At 46.3% G+C, this 22,426-nt stretch overlaps 2 protein-coding genes across 3 annotated transcripts in view; both read right to left on the bottom strand.

Moving 5' to 3' along the window:
* Window positions 1–22,426, bottom strand: part of LOC8026620 (mitogen-activated protein kinase kinase kinase 15) — a 468,648-nt gene that overhangs the window by 283,843 nt on the left and 162,379 nt on the right. The window lies entirely within an intron of this gene.
* The window catches only part of LOC8025426 (chromatin modification-related protein MEAF6), a 44,301-nt gene continuing 43,991 nt past the window's right edge, over window positions 22,117–22,426 (bottom strand). The window contains exon 6 of the mRNA XM_029966935.3: window positions 22,117–22,367. Coding sequence (XP_029822795.2) covers window positions 22,352–22,367 — 16 coding nt within the window. The 3' untranslated portion in view covers window positions 22,117–22,351. The remainder of the gene's footprint in view (window positions 22,368–22,426) is intronic.

Genomic DNA, 22,426 nt, shown 5'->3' with positions numbered 1-22,426 from the left:
CAATAAGATTTCAAACATTTGTATCAATAGGGCCTCACCCGAGCTTTCTCATTAGGGATTAATATGCTCGGCTCTAGAAAAATGGCACGAAAAAAAAAAAGTTATTTCAGTAGTCTGACGAACTGTCACTGCGACGAATTGCCCTATGACTAAATGCCCTATGCGACGAACTGCGCTGCTACAAAATGTCTTTCAACGAACAGTGCAACAGCCGCTAAAAACATAACTCGATGGCTTTTTTTTTTTTTTTTGTTAGCTGCATTTTGGCAGCAGATATTAAACACAAAAACAGCTGAGAGGGAAATGCCCTCTCCTTTCCGCGTTGAAAATTGCGTCATTTTGGCAATAGTCGAAAACCTGACAGAGACTAAAGGGCGGTCCAAAACCGAACAGCAAAACGTCGCCAGGAAAAATCAGAGAACGAAACTTTTTTTTCTTTATAACTTCCGGGTGCCGATCTAGCTCGGAAGCATGCGGAGGTGTTTGAATGAGCAACGACGACCAGAGCGGCCAGTGAAGTAATGCCACGGCGGTTTTCCAGAGGGCTAATCGAAATGTGTGTGATGTTACGACCAGCCGCCAATGGATGAAAGGAAGGGGGGGGGGGGGGGGGGGGGGCGGGGGAAGGAGGGGGGGGTCGCTTGTTGCTCTGACCTCGCATTTAAAGACCATATATGTGCACACGGTTCGCGAAGTGGGCCCCATTCCCCTAACTGGCCGAGGGATTGTGTGCTTTCGTATGGGTACAAGCGAAAGATCAATAGAGAGTTTTCGTAAACCAAAACGCCTGCCCTTTTCCACCCTTCGCATACTCATTCTCGTGTTTCCTCTTCAGACGGCGAATAAAGTTCGATGATATACGCCGACTGCACCGTGTATAGTTTCGTTGCACAACTTTCAGCGTGCAGCTTGTTTATTTTCTTCGCGACTAATGTAGAAAAATGTCTTCTACGATGCCATGACTCAATCTGTATTTATTTTGTCTTCTCGTCCGAATTGTGATGTTCCTCTTCGCGCTGATCGAGTGGCGGGTTCAGGCAGCAGACGGTACCAACCGATTCATTCTTCTACCTCGGTGTCGGTTGTTCGCGTAGTGGCGACGGGTCGGGAAGTCAGCGTTGACAGAGCTCTTCACATCAAGATACAATTAACGGGGTAATACTGCACCGTTCGAATTGACATTCCCCGTGTTTCCTCACTAACACCGTCCAACTGACTTCTCACCGCCTCAAATAGGGTCCAGGACAAGGAGCACGAATGCAGACCGGACAGCCGAGACGCGCGGAAGCCAAACCTCAGTGGCAGCTAGCACCCAGCTCTCCTTCTCAGTTGCCCTCACAGCAACGGTCGCACCTCGTCTGGCGCGGGACGGTCTTTCTGCAGGTCTAGTCAGTTCGGTCACACCAAGAGCGGCAACGATAGTCTACTTCACCTTACGATGAACCTCAACAGACAGCACGAGAGCCATCGAAACCAATCCAGTGCTTTCTGAGTGCTGCGTCACCCTGCAGTCCCGCTCACGGTACTGGATTGCCTAGGGTGACTCGCAGCGTCCGCAGCGGTCCATCGCAAGGTGAAACAAAGTATGCAGAGACTAAAGTCAAGGGAAATGAGCGGGAATCCGCTAGCTTGCTTGTAACTCCAACCCACTAAAACATAAAACACAGAAAACAAGCATCGGAACAAATACCAAGTAATAGGCGGACATACAATACAAATGCAGTACAAAAAAACAAGCCTCGCGGAGCAAAGCGCAAGAGGAGAAGAGGGAAGTGAATCTCACTTTGTTTTAATGCCGAAGCAAACCCAAATTTCGCACTTCAAAAGAGTACGCACGAATGAACGTGGAAGGCAGCAGGTTGGCTGCCTGCTAAACAACGCGCCTCAAACTATAAGAAAACAATACCTGATCATCTTTCAACGGCGCCCAAGTCAACGAGTTAGCAGAGCTCTGCGAGTTATGAGTCACTTCCGCTCCCAGATCTCAGTCTGTGCGCGCGCGTGCATTCTACAAACCGTCGCAACAACAACAAAAAAAGCATGACAAGAAGTACGATGAAGAGTTGTGCATGGCGGTTTCTTTCTTTGCCGCTCCCTTTTCTTTTGCTTGGTGCTTGGTTTTTTGTTTCGCTCTCGTGTAAAGGCTAGCCCACATGGCGCGTTTTCTGGTGCGTCTAGACGCGCGTCTCGGCTTGGCGCGCGCGCTAAGCAGGACGCGTGCGCCCACTCAAACCACACGCAGCGCTACCGTGCAGTGCTTCGCGTCTGCGTTTCCGAAGAGTCTGTCCAACGTAGCCAGACGCGCTTAAGAAACATAAGCAAATTTTAAATAGAAATCGCGCGTTAAAAGATGGCTACATGCCGTAATATTTAATTTTAGTAATAGTAAGCACGCATTTTTATTACAGCTATTGCAATGAAGCTCAATTTCACTAATTTTCATCCTTTTTAGTGCGTACGCCTCATCCACGTTTCGATACGCCATTGGCATCAACATCGCCCGCGCCAAAACATTTACAGCTGGCTGCTGGCCGCTACATAGGTTACGTTGTTCCGGTTGTTGCCGGTAGTATTAATTGTGTACCTTTGTCTCTCGATGTCCTTGTATTCTTTACATTTGGCCTGCCAGAGTGCAGGACGCTTTGTATTTCGCTAGGTCCTCTCTGTTCCGCTGAAGCAGCGTCAGCCTCTCCCGCGGAGCAGAGAGGGTTCCCTGGACTTGCGTAAAAGGTATGATAAACTGATATCCTCGGGGGGAAGGACGTAACTACCCATGTTCGCCCTGCTGCTAGTGTTGGCGGGGCCTAAAAGCCGTTTTTATTTAAGGCCGCGAGCGTGCAAATTTTTTAAACTCCGCGCGCGCGGATGTGTGTGTGTGCGTGCGCGCGTGCGCTCTGCCTTGGAATGGCACAGGGCTGCTACCCGTTTTTGTGTGTGTATCCTCCTGTTTTGAGTGTTTTTATTTATTTTCCTTTCCCGTATCTCTTTCCCTGCTTGGCGGCGGGCTAGCAGGCCCACCTGCGTAAGGGTCTCAACCTTTTTGCCTAGCCTCGCACGCTGCCGAGTGGGTATCGCAATATGTGCAAATAAAAAGTATTATTATTATTATTATTATCGCCTTTGTCGCGAGGTCCGTGGCGAAAACTACAGTCCTACAGTGGCGAAAACAGTGGAGAAAATTCAAACGCTCCTTGCAACTAGTGAACACGGCGGTTCATTGGTTGTTGCCTTCTGGACGCAGTGCGAGACGCGACGCGTGGACGCAAAATATCTGGCTCCTCCAGATACGCCGGAATGCGCCAAAAAACGCTGCGTTTCGTCCCGGCGCCGGAAGTGACGTCAAAGCGCAGGCGCAGACGCGACGCAGACGCGGAGAAAAGCGCACCATGTGGGCTAGCCTTAACGCCATCGAAACACGACGCCTGCGCGTCCGCGAAAGGAGCCACGTTACCCCCCTTTCCCCCTTTGCTTTGACGCTTGTTTCTTTTCTTTCTTTTTTTTTTTTTTGCATTGCATTTTGTTGGCGTATAGACGCTTGCGCCAAATTACAGCCGCCATTGCTGACCTTCTCTTGTCTTGCCGAGATGCCGAGCAACTGAAACGGTAGTTGACGATCCTCTACAAAGGCCGATGCTATAGAAAAGGACGCAGTTGAATCTAATATAGCAATAACCTGGACTGCTATGGTAATGATGAAGTGAAATAAACAAAATAAGAGGAAACAAAAACTGAAGGTCAGTTATGGCGGCGTCCATGCACAGCTGCTGCAAAGCGTCAATAAGTCTGTTAGGACCAGGGTGTCGAACCGGAACCGAACCGAACCGAAAATCGGAACAGAACCGTTATTTTTAGCCGAACCGGAACTGAACCGAATCGAAATCCTCGCCGCCATGTTGGAACTGAACCGGAACCGAACCGAAAAAAATATAACCGTAACCAGTTCAAACCGGTTCAAGGTAATATTTCTTCTTTTTTTCTTTTTTCTTAGTATCACAAGATGAACATATGAGAATAAAAAATTGGCGGCTGTATTTCTATCTATGGATCAAATCGTCATATTCAGAATTGAAAAGTATGGTAAGTTGTGGGTTTTCATGGCACTATGATTAACCATGTGTCACGTTGTCACGTGACGCCACGGTGTCAATTCATGTTGTCACGTAACCTCGTCACGTCACGTGACTCACTGCGTCAGCTCGATTTAATTTGAGGAAGTCACTAGATGTATTAACATTGTTGACAGCATGACGTAACATGACATTACGATTTCGCACCGAGAGTCACGTGACAGCGTGACGTAAGTGATTTTCATAACCCCTAGTCGATTGCTCGGGTTCATGACCATCAGCACCACCAAACATTTGGGTAACGGCTCATGTCAATGGACCTTTTCCAAATACCGACGGCACCAGGCGGTGGCTGCACGAACTAAAAATCAAGGAAGTGACCTACCTGCGCTACCATCGATAATGGGAGCTACGTTACCAGTTGCTTCGCTCTCTGAGCAGCGTCGCGTGCCCAACGCAACGAGGTAGGCCTAGCGCGACTTTAAAGAAGGAAATCCGTAGCGTCCACCCAAACGTCGTGTTTTTCTTTCCGTCCACTTTATTTTTTTGTGTAACACAATTATATTTATGCTGCAATATTACGTGTTCTACTCGTCGATTTACAGCCTCATTCCGAATTTCCTCGATTTTTTCGTGCCGACTTCCACCGCTTGGCATCGGGCGCTCACGCGTGCGCAGAACGCTTCTCGGAAAAGGTCCATTACATATGATAATATCCCAACTCTAACAATGTCCGAAGCTCAGCCCAAGCTATACGTTTCGCAAGTGGGCTCATTTTCGTCTTCTGCGCATGAGAAAGGAAGTAGCGGTGACGTCAGAATGCCGAGCCCTGATTGGCTGATCGCGACCCCCTATCTGAGCGTCGTCTGCTCCTTTGCAACGTCGTCTGCTCGCAACATCGTCTGCGTCTGTCTTATGTTTCCTGCGACTTTCGGAGGTGCAGGTCTTTACGAGCAAGCTCGACTTCGCCTTTCAGAGAGGGCAGACGAAATAACAACTAGCAGACGTGTATCAAGGAGAGAAGTCAAAGGACTCACTGGCGAAGTGTCCCGAGGCGCCGAGGTTTGTTTGCTAAGAACCGAGAGTGAGCGTGTTATTGTCCGCAAGTTCCCTCCTTTCGTGTGCGGAGAGACCCCTCATTCTTTAACGGCGTCGGCGGGTTGGCGCAGTTATCGTCGTCTGCTTTACGTCTGCTGCTCAAAGCGATGGCTGCTTTACCTTTCCTGCGTCTGTCGGAGATTCATCGCTTTTTCATCGGTGAGAGTCACCGTTGCCTCGGGAAACAAGGAGATAACAAGAGGAAGAAATTGACCTCTTAATCTAAAATTGAGGTCAGCGATCAAAGTATAATACCGGAAGGGTTCACAAGGGTCGCGCGGGCATATTCCATTCAGCACGCCAGCCGGTCGTGGGCAGACGGTCGCCGAGTCGCGGAGTGCCTGCTAGGCCTAACTCCCGTGCTCGCTTGGTCGCGTTTGGTGGAATCGTGGCCGTTGGAGCTTTTCCCGGGTGTTTGTGGATCCAGCGTTCTTGTTCGTCGTGGTCTGTTTCAAGTACTTTTTACTTTTTTCTTGCTTCTTGAAGTCGGGACGCGTGAGAAGTGCAAGGAGAAAAATAAATGTCCGTGGGTCGTCGCGACAGCGACGCTGTCGGCCATGCTGATTTGATCGTAAGAAGTGCGTGAGACAGCTTCGGAGCTGTCGTAGGATTTCGTCGTAACCTGCGCGAAACTTACGAAAATTTCGTTTCGTGAATACTAATTTGTTCTTAAGTTTTGTATTACGCACATTTTTGGCGTAAGATCGTTTCGTGAATCTGGTCTCTGCCCTTCCAAAAGTTGCAGGAAAGACAGACGCAGACGACGTTGCGAGCAGACGACGTTGCAAAGGAGCAGACGACGCTCAGATAGGGGGTCGTGATCAGCCAATCAGGGCTCGGCGTTCTGACGTCACCGCTACCCCCTGCGCAAGAAGCAGACGAACTTGCCCTCCGCATTGCTTTCCAAACCCTAGCCGCCTAGAGCATGACTGTGATGAACGCTGACGGTATCAGATCACGTGGCCGCTTGTTTAAATTGTGAGTTGAGGAGATATCGACAGCTGTTGCTTTCCTTTATTTTTTCTGCATCTGCTATTAGGAGAAAACTAATGGATGTTTCCGCAAGCTATCAACGTTAGGGGTTATTTCTTAACACTATTTATTGAAAGTACAAGAAAAAATGTTGCAAGACCCATTTTACATTATTGAGGCACCCAAATATTTTTTCGTTGTTGCTGAACTGCATCCGAAAGATGTTCCTGAGAAGTACTAAAATTACTAAATGCGACTTATTAATATGACGTTACATAGAACTACACGTGTGTACGGAAGGAATACTAAAAAAAAAGGATATTTTAGTGACCTCAGAGAGACAGCGAACGTTGGCAGTTGCTGTAAGTCTCACACGAGCGTCGTTCTCAAGTTATTGCCCAAGTTTCGACTCCCTCTGTACTTTGCTTAAAGGAGCTATAAAAATATTTCTATACATCACTAAATACTACTCAGGATCACCACCCTAACGTTAATAACTGCTTGAACTTGGCTTTGCTATTTTTTCTAAGCAATGGCAGTCGCCAAAAAATTCGAGAAATATGAGCATCGTTCGTCCCCTCAACTCGGAGCCAAAAGCAGCCATGTGGCCTGGTGCCCATCTTATGGTCTGTTCACACGATGCATCTTTTAGGCGCGCAACAGTTTCGCGACACTTAAGTTTCGCGAAATGTGCTCGTTCACACGTACCGCTTCACGTGCAACAACGATGACGTTTTGACTCGCGAAAATAGTTTGGGTGTTGACCATAAAGTGGCGCTTCAGTTGAAAGCCAACATCATCATCATCACCATTAGCCATTCAGCGTCGTGTCCTCCATCTCCCGCCACATTCTAAGAGTCAAAACGCAGGCGAGCTGGTGAACAATCATAATTAAGAAATAAAACCTTAAGACAAGGAAACAAAAAGGGACATACACACCACCGTCTTAAAACCAGCACAACATACAGCTGTCATTTACTTCCATTTACTTAATTTACTCTTAAATTGTCATTTACTAGTTGTTGAATTGTCATTTACTGCCATTTATTTTATTTACTGTTGAATATGTATAATTTGGATGGAGGTTGACAAAGAAGACTGTTGTGGAAGTAAATGAGAATTGTACGCTGGCCATATTCAAGAATGTCTGTACGCTGTGCTGGTTTTGAGACGGTACTGTCTACGTCCCTTTTTGTTTCCTTGTCTCAACGTTTTATTTCTTAATTATGACTAAAAATAGACGCGAATTATCATCATCACCAATTACGTCTTCGTCCATCGCTGGATTTTTTCCCTATATGCTACTCAATTTTCCTTCTGTGGTGCTTGACGTGCTTGCGGAAGCGCCGTCAGTCTCCATCGTTCGTGGTTTCGGTTTTTTTCGAATTTGGCTCGGCTACAACGCCGGCAGTGAAGTGGTCTTCTCAAACAGCTCGCTCCCCCCTCAAAGGCCACGTGAGAGCGTTTCTGAGCGGCCATTGGCGGCGCCCTCAGAGTGATTGACAGGACTCGGCAAAGTTGCAGCAAAAGCTCGCTCCAGAAGCGAGGTGTGCGCGCAACTTTTTTTAGATGCGCGCGTCCTTTTCGGACTCGTTCAGACGGCGCAACCATTTCGCGAAACTACGTTTCGCGACACTAGATGCGCGAGAAAAATTCATCGTGTGAACGGGCCTTTATGCCGCCAACGTTAATCATACCCCCACGCTGATTTTTAAAGGAAGAAAACGCGTGCTCAGGCTCCAGGCATTGTTAGAGTTCGGCTATTCTCATCACGCAGTGGTTGGACACGAGCCACTACCCAAGCGTATGCCAAGACATTGATTGTTACGAGCCGATGTACTGTGCTCACGCAGTCCTCCTGTCCAATCCATGAGCCGCGCTCGACTGTTGTCAGGCGGATGGTTTTGATCCTACAATTTCGACATCAATCTTTGGGAAGGCAAGACTAAAAGAAATAGTCTTATTTAATCCTCGCAATTTCACTACGACAAAGAAGCTTCTGAATTAGTGGCGGCCTGTGCGAGTGTACTTGGGTCGGAGGACCAGTACGCCTCGGAAAAGTCATGAACATTCCAACCCGATGTTGTTTTATGACCCATCTAAACTTCACGGGGCGCAAAATAAAAGCAATGAAGGGCTGCGGTTAACAAGTGTCAAATAAAATTGTCGAATGAACACACACCAACGGAGGAGGCAATTCCTCAGGAATACTTTCAGCCTTTCCACTCTGGTGAAGAAGGGAGACCAGCGAAGCTGTACTATCGTGTAAATGAAGTAATGGCCGGCCACAAGTCGGCAAGCCAGAGTGGAAAGGCTGAAGAGGTTGCCGCCATCTATGCGCGACGGCGGCAACCAGACAACCGGCAAGCAGGTTGTCTGGTTGCCGTCGTCATTTATAGAGGGCGGTAGCTTACCAAAAATCACGTTGTTGTCGTGTCAGACGCTCGCGCCGTTCCTAGTGAAAAGCGCCTGACTCACAACTAAAGGGTCGTGGATTCAAATCCCGCCTAATATTCTTAATCTTTTTCTTTAAGGCAAAATAATTACTTTCAAAAGTGAAATCATTTGAGACATACGGCGACCTTTAATTCGCATTACATGTCATGTTTTAATCACTCTCATTCCACGCGTGATGTCACGTTTCACGTAAGCATTGTGGGTTGCTTGAAATTCTTGCACGAGGGTATGTAGCTCATGACGTCATGAACCTATCGACCAATCAGGATTTTCCAGTCACGCCACCGACATCGGCTTTTCTGCGACATGAGCTCCTTAACGCTATCGAGTTAAAATCATCAGTTAGCAAAGGTGATGCTCATTTGCAAATTAAATTGACCGGCATCTTATCAAGAAGAAACCTCAGCAGTCAGACTATGCCAGCGTATTCTGCATAAGAAAATGCTCACTTGCGCAAGCGCTATTTTGGGTCAGGTGAGAGAGAGAGGTGGCATGAGAGAAGCAGGGGAGGTTGTTCTAGCGGGAATGCTGAACTGGTTCCCCATGAAAAGAAGTCGAGAGAAAGGATCCGAGTGCGAAGGTGCGTATAGATTAAAGCGAACAACTGCGATTACTTCTTGTTGTATGATTAGTGGCATGCATGCGGTGCTGAGTGTAAACAATGTTTGGTTAGAACAACAAGCATTTGGGTTGCCGCTCGGTGTTTCTATAAAAAATAGACTGAAAGGAATTATCCTACAACTTTTGTTACATTCTGAAAATTTCATTGCTTTTAGCTCAGTTCTGTCGTCATCATATACATATATATTGTGAAGTGTATTTCGTAAACCTTGTTTCATAATTAGCATGATCCCGAGGTGCTCATTTCATAATTTTATGTGATGTAATTAATTACTTAGTTCAAGGACACAGTCACGATTTCATTTTTAACACTGCGACACAAAGTTGTACCAATCACGGGTATTTTAGGCGACCTACATCACTTTGCGACATTTTATACCGTGTAAATAGATCAGCTTGAACTTTAGAATTTTACTTAAACACGAAGAAAGCACAATAAAATACAGTATAGTTCTAAATTTGAAGCTGATCTATCTACAGGTATATACCAACCAGCTCAACTCTTTACTCTTGTACTTAAACATTTTGATTCAGGTAAAATATATGTTACTGGTAAACAAAGGGATGTGGAGTCGTATGAACACGACGTTATGTATGTTAATGTAGATTTTTCTACTCTTGCGTCGAAATTAAATAACTGAATTTAATATCTTTGGTACCTAAAAACAAAAGTAAATTGCACGGACGATCGAAGAAACTATATAGTTAATCGCTTCATGGCGTAAATAGTGTATATTGCCAGAACAACGCGAAAAATATATTCTCAATTTAGCGGTTCAAACCGGTTCAAACCGGTTTGAACCGTTATTTTTTGCTCCCGGAACTGAACCGGAACCGAACCGAAAGCCGTGAACCCGAACCGGAACCGAACCGATAAAAATTTCGGTTCGACACTCTGGTTAGGGCTCCTCGCGGGCTAGCAGTTTCCCGCTCATTTTATTTCTGAGCAACTGACTCACTGACTGGCTCGGTTTAGCTGACCGTAAACACTAAAAAAAAAAGAAAAGAAGAACCGTGCCCATTCCATTCCCAATCCATTCCGGGCAAAAGGCACCTAATTCCATTCCCATTCCATTCCCTTCAACGTTGCCACCATTCCATTCCCATTCCATTTCGGGGTCGTGAAAATGCGGAATGATTCCAGAATCATTCCAACTCCGGAGTGGCAACTCCGCAACACTGTTACAGACGAGGAAAAATCCATGTCTGCAACGGGCACGGAAACGAGACTCTTCACATGTGCTGGCAGCCACACACTCTTGCTGTCCGTGCACGATGCCTCATCTCTCATTTGAAGGCCTACCTCGAAATAAAATAAAATTGCCGCGACGTGAGAGCATGCTTCACCGTGTCCTGCCATGCAGGTGCAGTGGGCGATCACCACTTCGCCGTCTTTTTTCATTAGCAAACAGACCTTGAGGGGTGGTGCCGATAGGCTCTGGGAGTGGTTCACCTGCAACAAGCACAAACAGCAGGGGTTTCTCAAACTGGACAGTGTTTTATTTTTATAGCGGCGAACTACGTTTTAAAGGATGAGACACATGCAAACACAACCACAACGTAGCACACATTACGAAATAATATTAAGCACTAATTTTTCGAGCACGTAGTGATGTGCTAGTGTCTTAATTTTCACTAATTAAAGACATCACATGTTATTTCTGTAACTTAGCGTGTCTTACCTCGGAAACAACGACGACTAGTGTGACCACCTTCCTGCTAGCGAAATGCGGTACACGCGAGGCGAAGAGGGGGGGGATAGAGGAAATTTGTTGCAGCAATTAAGCTCAGTTAATTTTCACTCCCAGTGATATATTTCTTTATGACAAATGTGCCATTAACTGTGTCGAAGTTGAAAACAAAAATCGGCTGTAGCAGAAGTCATTCCATCAGATGGAAATAAACAGTAAATGTTTTTTCGGGTTATTTTTTTTTTTTTGTCAACGCTTGTTTTTATCAACATAGTCCTACACACACTTTTAACATTATGTTCTTTTTCGACCGTTGCAAGTTGTCGGCTTTTTGCCTCGTGTGGCTGTCTTCTCTAAATCAAAAATCCAAAGCAAACTTTTTGCATTGGCACAATATTTTATATTGAAACTTTTGGCGAGCGATTTTTCTTAAAATATTTAGCCACCAAGGGAAAGGGAAAATGGAGCATGCGCATCAATTCTCCTGCATGAACGACGGTCGCTTCCCGCAAAGCTTGGATAGAGAATGGTGTACCATCGCGATTCACACGATTACCAGCGAACTCCGCGCTTCCCCGAGCCCCATTTGTTCGGCAGCACCATGAGTTGCAGAGTGAATTTTACTACAGCATGAAATGCGGGACATTTTGAAGATTTGGGAACCTCTTGCGGGACGCGAGCCCTCAATGCGCGACAGTCCCGCCAGTCGCGGGACGGGTGGTCACCCTAACCTGCCCTAACGACGACTGCGTCGGTGCCGATGGTCTTCAGAGAGGGCTCCTTCACCCAGCCGCTGGTTAGGTAGTTATGAGCCTCCAACGACTTGTAGGCTTTCATCTCTTTTCTGGTCAAGTAGCTTGTCTTCCTTACGAGGTAGTCGATGATGTCGCCGGCATCAAGCTGAGGCCACAGCTTTCAGTCCTTTTTCAGGTCTGTAGCCTTCAACGTGAACGGATCGAGTCCACCACACATCGCGATTTTCGCTTCGTAGCGACGGCGTTCTTTTTCTTGAAGTTCATCGTGATAACTGGTGGAACCGGAGCTCGAAGCCCTCGAGTTGGCCATAGAGCACCCAACACGAAGCAGTCGTCGTCAGCACCCACAAGACAGCGTCAAAACTGGTCACAATCGCAAAAGAGGAACCACGTGCAATCGTGTTCGCAACCGGCGGCTCCGTGCAGTGGCCTGCGGTGGCTCCGTCGCTCCGTGCGCTGTGCGCTCGCGTCGCGCGCGCCGTCTGCTAGCAATAACCAAAAAATGGCGCGGTGTGGGCGCGGATGTTCTGGTGACGTCAGATGAAAACTACCTCTTGAGTGCAGCGTTGTGGCCCCAACGACCACGTCGACGAGCGTACACGTGCGGAGTTACGTACTGCAGTCGTCGGCTCTGAGCAAGGACCCCCACACTGTGGATCTGAAACTCACGAACGGTGCCACGAATGATGAACTTTTGTGCACTCACCCTGTCGAATAACTATTGTTTGTAACTGCAACGGCCGGATACGTCTTTGAGAGAATTGCACGATTCGTTCTACTGATCGTTTTAAACGCTGCATGCGTATAACCCTCCATTCTTGAGATCCAAATTATTCGCAAATTTGGCCGCTAACTCCCGCGAATTCTGAAGACTTAAATTCTTGCCTCAAAACAAGAGAGGCATTTGCGTGCCTTTATTTTTCGCTAATTTTGTAATTCTCGAAAACATGGGGCTCGCGAAGGGTTTTGCAGTAGGCGGTGCGGTTACTTCGAAAAAGAATGGCTCGAGCTTCGTACGTGGCACCCATGATCCTTTAGTGAGCTGTAAACCTTGAATGTAATCATGCCGTTTTCATGTACCATGATTTGCTTTTCAAGCGAAGTGGCACGAAACCTCCGTCACGCGGAGGATAAGCAAAATTCATTGAGTATAAACACCTAATTGATTAGGCTCAATTGCCAAGAAACTTCAAGAAAATTGACCAGGTGCGTTCGACGCACACGCAGGCACTGAGCGAGTCACTTCCGCTGCAGTCGATGCCTCCTTTAGTGTGGCATTGTATGGAGGGACCCATAGGATTTCAAAAGTTAGATTCTCATGCAGTAATAAGTTTGTGGCATTCGCATCCTCTCCAAAAACACCGCAGCGGGAGAACCCACACTAAGGATGATCACACCGCCCAGCAGCGGGCATAGATGATCACACTGCCCAGCAGCGAGCATCAACGCACACGCTTTATGCGTACTGCAGTAAAATTTCGTTAGTTCGACCTTGGTTAATTTGATCGTGTTCAAAAGTCCCGGCGAGCGCCCATACATTTCTATGGGAGAAAATGTTTGATAGTTCGAACTCGGGAAGACTCCACATCGAATAATAGACTGCTTCCAAAATCGAAGCGCCCCATCGCGGCAAAATACCACGCAGTGCACTCTGGGAACTAGTTGGCCACTCAGTTTCGGTTTCGATTGAGCAGCTTCATTTCATGCGATCACGCCGTGACCGAATGCGCTGCTTGCGTTTTGATTAGGGGTGTCGCGAACCGGCCGAGGTTCGAGTTCGACCAGGTTCGACTTTTTCGAACTTTTAGTGGAAATTTCGACGAACCTTGTATTGAAGTTTGACTCGTGTGCGCATGCGCGACAGGCTGGCCAGTTGGCTTCGGATTGGATGGTGATGGCTAAGGGATGAACTAAGGGCACCGCTGATTGGTTATTTCAGTTAATACAGTACAAAACAAATTATGTTATTAACTTCTTTACTGATTAGATTCGGTTTCTTTTAATTGAACTGTTCATAAATAAAAATAACCCTTTGCATAAAAAAAAATTCTCCAAACCTAGACATGCTTGTATTAAGGTCTGGCCACACTGCCCCCAAAGTCGAACCGGTCGATTCTGGTCATTCTGGTGAAAAGTTTAGAAGGTTCGTCGAGCCGGTTCCACCCAGTCGAACCCCGAAAGTTCGACCTAAAAATCCGGTTCGACAAAAGTTTGCGATACCCCTAGTTTTGATTATCTGACTTTTCACGAATGTACAATACACTCATTCTCGAGCGATACAAAACGAAGACCAGGCACTTTCCTTGGTTCCCGAAACACCGGATATTGTGCGTGCGTGCGTATGCAAACGTAGTAAACCGTAGCTTAGTCACCTCACCTGCACCTTTGAGCTCAATTTCAATAATCCCTTCTAGTACCAGTGAACTACAACTGAAATTTGGTCACCTTGAGCCTTATACGTATTTTGCTTGACAAACGTCCACGTCTTACTTCATTGGGCGAAAAGCAAGCCGCATCCTCACAGAAGTATCAAAGTTGAGCCCAGCGTTGACGCATGAACTTTTAAGGAAACACAATAAATTTGACCTCACTACGGCACAAAAGTTAGTATGACGTCTTCCTCGTGTTGTCAATATATATAACCCTCATATTTTATGCTAATAGGAGATTAAGTTTTTGCTAACGTTGCGATCGGCTAGCTACGACGGAGACCCTTTAAAGGGGCCCTGCAATCATATTTAGGCGTCTACCTTTTTTGTGGTTTCCAGGTCTCTTGGGGTTCGGGCAAGCCAGCGGGCACGGAGAGAGTAACTAAATATCAGTGCGTCATATTTTAACCGGACGACGCGGAAACCTCCTCCACCGACGAGGGCGACCCGCGTAGGCGAAAGCGCGCGATATCTGACGTCTTTGGTCCTGGGCTTACTACTGGTCAGAAGCGCTAAAATCTTTTTTTTAATCGAGATACAAAATATAAGTGTCGCAAACCGTTTCAATTATGTATGAAAGTAGTTTTTGTTCGGTATATGAGATCAGAAAAGAAACAAATGCAGTTTATGAAGTACGGAAACAAGGAATGACCCGTCGACGTACCCACCACCAAGCGGCGGAAAAAACGGCGCATATTAGAAAGGGCTAGTGCGATGAGGCGCCGACGAACGGCGTGCGTAGAAAGGACCCGGATGTACGCGGCGGCGCTGCGGTCGAGGATCCGACCGGTTCCGAGCGTTCTCGGCGCCGGCTTTGCTGGCGATTTTGCCATTTGGTGGTATGGCAGCGCGAAGTGGCTCCCGTTCTGAACTGATATTTACCCGTGTTTGCTGTCGTTTGTGGCCAATGAAGTGTTATGCCGAATTAGTCTTTAATCATGCAGCAAATGCAATGCGAGCCGCCATGACCGCCCGCTTCATACAGCCTATCCAACACATGCTTTAGTGGCGCCCTCTTGAGCCGTCGACACCGAGTGCGGCAGCCGTGAGCGCTCGATGAGCTCACTATCCTTCCTCTAGTTCAGGGCCGCTCAAACCAGGATCTACTACGTCATGAAGGAGGTTATTTTTTGCTTGTTTTTGTAATTCTAATTTGCCTATAACTTTTAAACTAAAGCGAAATTTGAGAAAAAAAAAGTTTCATTAAGTTTCTACGTTCAGTGCGCTCAGGATCGGTGCAAATTAAAAATCAGTCAAAAAGTTGTTGCAGGGCCCCTTTAACAAGCGTCCCCTACTCTTCGCTAAGCCTTTTTCGACGAGCTTACCCAAGATCTGTATCTGAAATTATCTCGGCATACTCAGTCAGGAAGAAAGCAAACATATAACAAATATTATGGCCATTAGCAACCGCGTCAAATGCGCTTTGAATAATTTCGTTCGTTCGGCACACCGCATAGGGGTCCGGCGCACTTCCGGCGAACGGTGCGACATTCTTCACACAAATGCTCGACTTTTGCTTTCTTAAAACGGTTTGTACGTGTGAATGTGCCTATATGATTGCAGGGTAACTTTATGCGGATACGCGATGTTGAATATTAGTGGAATCCAAGCGGGTGGGGACTTCGCTTCGTGCAGTGCTGCGGGTCCGTACAGATAAAGAGATAAGAAGTGTGTTCGATTTGAGTTTTTAAATGGCGCCTCAGAGTTTTACATCACATACCCAGGCGTATTAAGAAAAACATGTAATTGCAAAAAGTTATATTTCGTCTACGGACGCACAAAATAACTTCCTGACCAGCAACACTATGTAAAGGTGCGAGCTCGATGTATGCATACTTATAGACCTTTTCATTTTAGTAGTTGCCTCACCGGCGGATAGAGGGCGCTGACGCAGTCGGCGCCATTAGGTTGCTTCAATTTGATTGCTTTCGGTTTCAACGTGAACGCGGCTATGTTGCTGTTTTACGTTGTTTTTGCTTAATTTTGTGATACGAATATTTTCCTTGTAGCACACAACCAATGAAACAGCGGTATTGAACCACTTTGAGGACTACGAGGTGTATTTTAGCTTAAATTTCGGGCTTTCTTTTACCAACTCCTTTGGTGTATCTGATTATGGTCGGTTGCGAAACGCCTGACTGATGTACAGGAGAGATTACCATCATCCACGGCCGTACCCGATGACGCCAATTTCCAGAAAAACAAACTAATGAAGAGTAGCTAACACTTGAACGCAAAGAAGCATATCGACAGCTTGATAAGCAATGTGCTGAATCGGCCAGAACAGATGAACTCGCGAGTTTACTACACACTGGTTTTCGTGGGCACCCAACCTTTAATGATATTCGCAGACTAAAAGCGTATCGTTTAATGAGGCAGATAATTTATATAAACAGGTAGTATCGTCTCGACCTCTTTTATGATTATTATTATTCAGTACTCGAGCATGCTCTGAGGGGCGGAGTAGGAAATTTCTTAAATTATCAACCCTGCTAAAGTGTTCATAAGGGCATTTTGCGATATTGGTCTTAAAAAATAAATTAGTTTTATATGAACATTTGCTAACTCAAGATATGATATAAGTGACAGGCCGGTCAAATTAAACCTAGCATTTGTCTTCCGTAAAATGTATCATATAAAATTAAAGGGCGCAGGAGAAGAAATACCTCGGAAAGTTTGGCTGAATCCTACATTTATTTGTTTGTACATATTCGCTTTGTAAATTTCGGCGTTGCCAGCCACCAAAAGTAAACCTCTATTCGCCATCGACAATCCTGGACTCAAGTACTTGTTACGCAGACAAGTATTTTTTTTTCAGCTTTACATATTGCGGACTTCAGATACTGTAAAAAGTTAAAACAGCATACATAAAAAAAGGCGTCATCATTATAGCGCACGCGCCGAACCCAAACCGCGTTTTAGATTTGCAAATATAAAGACGTTATTTCTTTGTGCACGCTATTCTAAAACTCGCTACTGTTAAGTTGTGTGTGGCAGTTTCCTACGCGGGAAGTCCCAACCTTGGTGTTAAAATAAACAAAGTGGATGGCACTGGTTATCTGAATATAACCAATAAATCACTTAAACTGTCGAAGTGGGAGCGAGCATGGTATACAATTTCTTAAAGTTTATAAGTAACCGACCAACCCAATGTTTACGTAGCAAAAAAGATTGGGAACCTCATACACATGTAGGTGTGATGTTATGAACAAACAGATCTCCTGATGTTGACGTACCATTACTTCTAGCCTCAGATAAAATACAAGCTATTCGTTCGTTGTCTATCCCCTCCGCGCGTTTCCTCCCATAACAAAAAAAAAAAAAAAACTGTTTTCGATATATTATGAACACAAAGAACGATACTTTCAGGAAATACAAAAAGTCTCCTTGCGCTGACTATTCTTGACGCTTTCCGATCCTAGATGCGCGATATAAATATACGCGCTTCTTACTGAGAATGTTCCGCCACTATTAGTAAATAAACCTCAGTTGTCATAAGGACCTTTCAACCCTTGTGATGTCTTAGTCGTCGAGGAGACGTATCGGACTACAGTTTTCGAAGTAAGGCAAAAAAAAAAAAAAAGCGCGGTGAAACGCTACGAAAAACACGAATACAACGCATCCGCCAAGGCGCGGAGGGGAGAGCGGAGCAGCAAGTCGAAGCAACCTAATGGCTGCCGCGTCACGTGATTCCAAGATGGCAGCGCCCATGCAGGGGAGGATGAAATGGTCTATAGGTTGTTACAGCTTGTTGACTCGTACACAAGCAAGATCCGCGAGCTTCGCAGCGTCAAGATTCCCAGCACTGGCTCGTTCACATGTCTCGAAATGCTAACAGAAAGGCTTGAGTACAAAAATACAAGCTTGTGTTAACTTGCTAAGACAGGCTATTCGCGACTCCAGCGACCTATAGGGGGCGCCACCACCAAACAAACATGGCGGCTGAGTCCAGGTCGCGTCAGCTCGGCCGGGCCGCTTGAACAGGTGGCGCGTTCAATTTAACTGATATTCTTTTGTTTAATGCCCAATTTTACAGGTATTTGAACTGAGACGGTTAAGTGTAGCCGGTGCGCATAAACTTGCAAAACGTAGTTCTGTTTTCCCGGTGTTTTTTTTTTTTTTTTTTTTTTTTTCTTTCCATGTCAAACTTTTGTTGCAGAGATTTCGTTCAAAACCGAAACTATGGGCCCCGGAGAGACGGTAATATAGTCATCAGCTTTGATCATCTAAGGGAAACGGCGATGACTACAGAATCGTTCTACCGGGAGTAAGTTTCAGCTAACCCCTCGACCATGCGACTTATCTGTCCGCGAAATCGAACTTTTGTGCCGTCTGCTCGGTGAACAACACAGGCTGCACGAAAATTACGAAAATTAAGCAAGCGCTTCTTGAACCAAGGACCATGTTAACCCGCCGGCGCCCCACTAAGCAGCTGATACTCGCATTTCAATTCAGGTTTTAGTAGCAATCGAGAAGTCATTTTGACGAGCGGGTTCTGTATTACATTACGTGCTATGTCCCACTAAAGCGATATTAGTATATTCTTTGGTTTGAAATATGAGCTTAATTGACTAGCTATTAAGTGAACTGCTGAATGAAAGTATATTTGACAGACAGAGAGATACTACTTAAACTGAGCCAAATGGTTCTATAGCCAGCAGCACGGAGACAAACTGAAGAGAGTCTTCATCGGAGATTCACGCAGAACCTCTCTGCATTGAACTTTGCTTCGAATCCTGAACGGAGAAAATTAGTATTTTTTGTGGCCGGTCAACCTGAGCAACGTGGACGTATATTGCTGCTGGTTCCGACGGGGGTTATAATATAAATATTGGAGGCGCGATAGATCAAAATGTCGTGACAGCTTCTAACGTTGCGAGACTCGTTCCCCACCTTTTGAAAACAGAAAATTTCCCTCATTCATCATTTGCAGCGAGCAGGTTTTCCTGAATCAAGTAATTGCGAAATCAGCCCAACTCCTTCAGTGTGGTTCAGAGACTTTTTCGGCGAAAAGCAGGCAAGATAAATAGCCAACGCACCGACCGGCGTGGGTGGCTCAAACTTGAAGCTAACTGAACACAACCAAACTCAGGAAAAGCAGCTATCGAACGTTCCCATTCACTTGACTGCAACATTGGAGTTCCCTCTAGTGAAATGCCTCGTCTGTTGTCCTCAGTCCACTGTTTTACATCCTTATAAAGAAACCACTCATCAGTTACCAAGCAGTCGTCACTTTGAATGTGATTCGAGATAGACAAGAAATCAAAACGTTTGTCCGTGATTCCTCCCCATCCAAGAAATCGAAAGCACGCGACCGTGTGTTGTGGAGTAAACGGGCTTTCAAGCACGCGATGGAAGGATCTACTGAGGCTTCACCACACTAATGAACACTTAGGCAAATTTAAGAAATTTCCGGACCTTTGTCAAATTACATTGTTCGCCACCGCGCCGACAACACGTGTCCGCGAAAGCCACCAGAGACGCGGAGGGGCGCGGAGCGACCTGGACCGGCTGGTTCCCGGTTTTCCCGCTTGGTGGCGTCCGTTTTGCTGGAGTCGCGAATACGTCTCGGGCTTGTGCTAAATCTTCGAGGTCTGGCCATTTAGGTTAGTTTTGAGACCACAAATGAAGCTCTCGGGACCAGAAAACGTGAGATACGCTCTGTGTATAATCTCTTGTCGACGTGTCGATCGAAACCGAAACCAAGCCACTCTCCTCCCCGGCCAAATAGTTCCCAGTGTGCAACGCACGCAGTGTTGCATGCAGGGGTTTATGGAAGTAGTCTATTCATTCCGAGCGAATGCGCACGGGCACACGATGCACGGCACCATGGCGGAAAAACTACCAATGTACGGCCAAATACGGGCCCTTTGCTGCAGAGCCAAACGTGTGCAAATATGCACCTGCTCCTCTACGCCGTTGAAATGAACCGTAGCGAATGACACCAGCCAGCGCAATCAATCTGGCGTGGAGCACATAGCACATAGGATGTGGTCGGGCGCGGAGACAGCGCGCGCTCTCGCAGCGCCTTTCTGCAACATCGTGCGGGGTTCATCTTGCGCGCCGGTAGCGCGGGTTCTTTTTCTTGTTATTTTTCTTTGTCTTCGACGGTCTGGCTGCCCGACGCCAAAGTCGGCTCGTAAAGCTTCTTTTTTCTTTTTTTTTTCGTAGTACGCATTTTTTGGGGGACGTCACGTTTAGTTACGCTGCTCTCCGAAGCATGCTTTTGGACACGCGTTTTAAGCACAAACAACAGACGATCCACGAGTACTTCGCACAATAAAAGGAAGTTTAATTTTAACCGTTTTTCTGTCCTTTTTTTTAATTCAATCCTTCGGATAATTCCTCCAAATTTCAAGTTCCCGTCAAGGTGGAATTAACGAAAGTTTGCTCCATACTTTGGGCCACTCGTGACACTTATGTAAAATGTTTTAATTTTCCACTTACCTCGGTTGTCATGCATCGTTGGTTTGAAATCTTCGGCGGTGAAATGTTTAGAGCAAACCATCGCGCGAATCAGATCTCAATTTTGAGAGCCACTCTTTCTTCAGCGCACCAGCAGCTGGATATCGGTAAAAACTGACCCCAACCCTCGGTGCAATACGTACTGCAATGAGGCAGTGAACAGTACGGGACCATTTTCTGTTGAAATTGCTTTCACAACGATACAGTGCGAGGCAATAAACGCAATATTCTGCAGGTTCTTGGCTGTGACCGCAAATAGCCTATGGGGCAACCATCTTCCTATCCACACATTGATGATGATAATAACGCGACAGTAGCGCCACCTTTAGTTCGATCTCGAGGCAAATACAAAGCCAAATTTTACATTTTGGATTTGATGGATACCTTAAAAATCTGAGCGTCTTCCGGAACATGGGCACACAAGGTGGCGGGGGGAAAGGATTGCCATGGTAAAGATGAGAAAAGGTTGCCCGGCACTGACCACCTTGCAAAGCACCGTTTCTCAGTAAGGCTGGAGAGGTTCTACCGTTGCTTTCACTGACTGGCCGCATCTTTAAAGGAGCTGTGCAACGATATTCAATTCGAATGTTTTTCTCTCTACACGAGCTTACTGGCACACCTGGGATTCAAGGATACTCACACGCAACGCCACTGGCCAAGCAACTCCTTTGTTGTGGTGTAATTTCAAGGACAAAAGCGATCATTTTCATTCAATCTCTCCTTTGCAAAATTTGATGACGTAACTCGGGGATCAGAGTACACCCAAGTGACGATATTTGAATGCTGTTCATAGATTGGACCCGAGCATTGCGTGGGCACTCGACTTGGGCTCGTGACAATTGCTAGCTCGAGAAGCATTCGGGTTGTGACCCGTGTCCAGTCGCTGCAACGACGACAACAGCCGAGCCATAACAATGTCTGGAACTCAGCGCGTGTCCTGCGCTTTGCCAACCCCAGCGCGTGGCTATGGTCAACACTGGCGGCATATAATCGGCTCCAGATCACGTGGCCACTTGTTCTGGCTGCGAGTTGAGGGGGTGAACGCTGCTCGTTTTCCTTAAATTGTTTACTGGGACTTCTATTGCGTGGGGTGAAAAACGAACGCGTGTTTCATAGGTCATTAACGTTAGGGATCCGTTTTAAGCGGTATTTGTGCACAGTACAAAAATTGTTGCACAGCTCCTTTAATGCGGGAGCTTATGTTGCAATACAAAACCTTAAAAGCTGAAAACATTGAACTCTGAATCCAGTCACCGAAAAACGTAAAGTGTAAGTGATGTCAGAGGCGGCCAAAAGAACATTTTACACTTTTCAACACATGTTTTGTATTGAGTGTCGGGTTTCGACTGGCATTTAGCGCTTCTGCTCACACAGTCGTCTACAGCCCGAGAGATGGTAATTTCTTAGTTTAGGTAACTCAACACTCTCCAGAAGCCAATAAAACTGAGATATAATGTTCCACTAAAAAAAAAAAAAGTTATATAAGTCTAGAAAGGCCAAAGTTCCTTTCAGCGGTCAAGATCAGAATCTGTGAAAGGGTCAACTCAAGTGCACGCAGAGCAACATCGTAGGTACTTTTAATATCTGGGCATTTTAACTACACGCCTGTGAGGGTGACGATTTTATGCGAGAAATGTTTGACAATCACTGGCATCGGCATGACGTTTTTCAATCCAGGGTCCTGGTGGCGTGGGGCACGGATGGATGACTGCAATGGGGGCCGTGCAGCAATGATGAGGCTTAGGAGCAGGACACAAGTCTTTGGAGAAGTTCTGGGGGTCCTTAGAAGCAGATCGTCACTCGTCCACAGCTCTGGAATGATAAACGGGAAAAGTGAGCTGATGTAGCGTTCATGCAACAAGCACGACAGC

This window comes from Ixodes scapularis, unplaced genomic scaffold, assembly GCF_016920785.2.
Source record: "Ixodes scapularis isolate PalLabHiFi unplaced genomic scaffold, ASM1692078v2 PGA_scaffold2__306_contigs__length_199485367, whole genome shotgun sequence".
Lineage (NCBI taxonomy): Eukaryota > Metazoa > Arthropoda > Arachnida > Ixodida > Ixodidae > Ixodes > Ixodes scapularis.
This window is presented reverse-complemented; position numbering and strand designations above follow the sequence as displayed.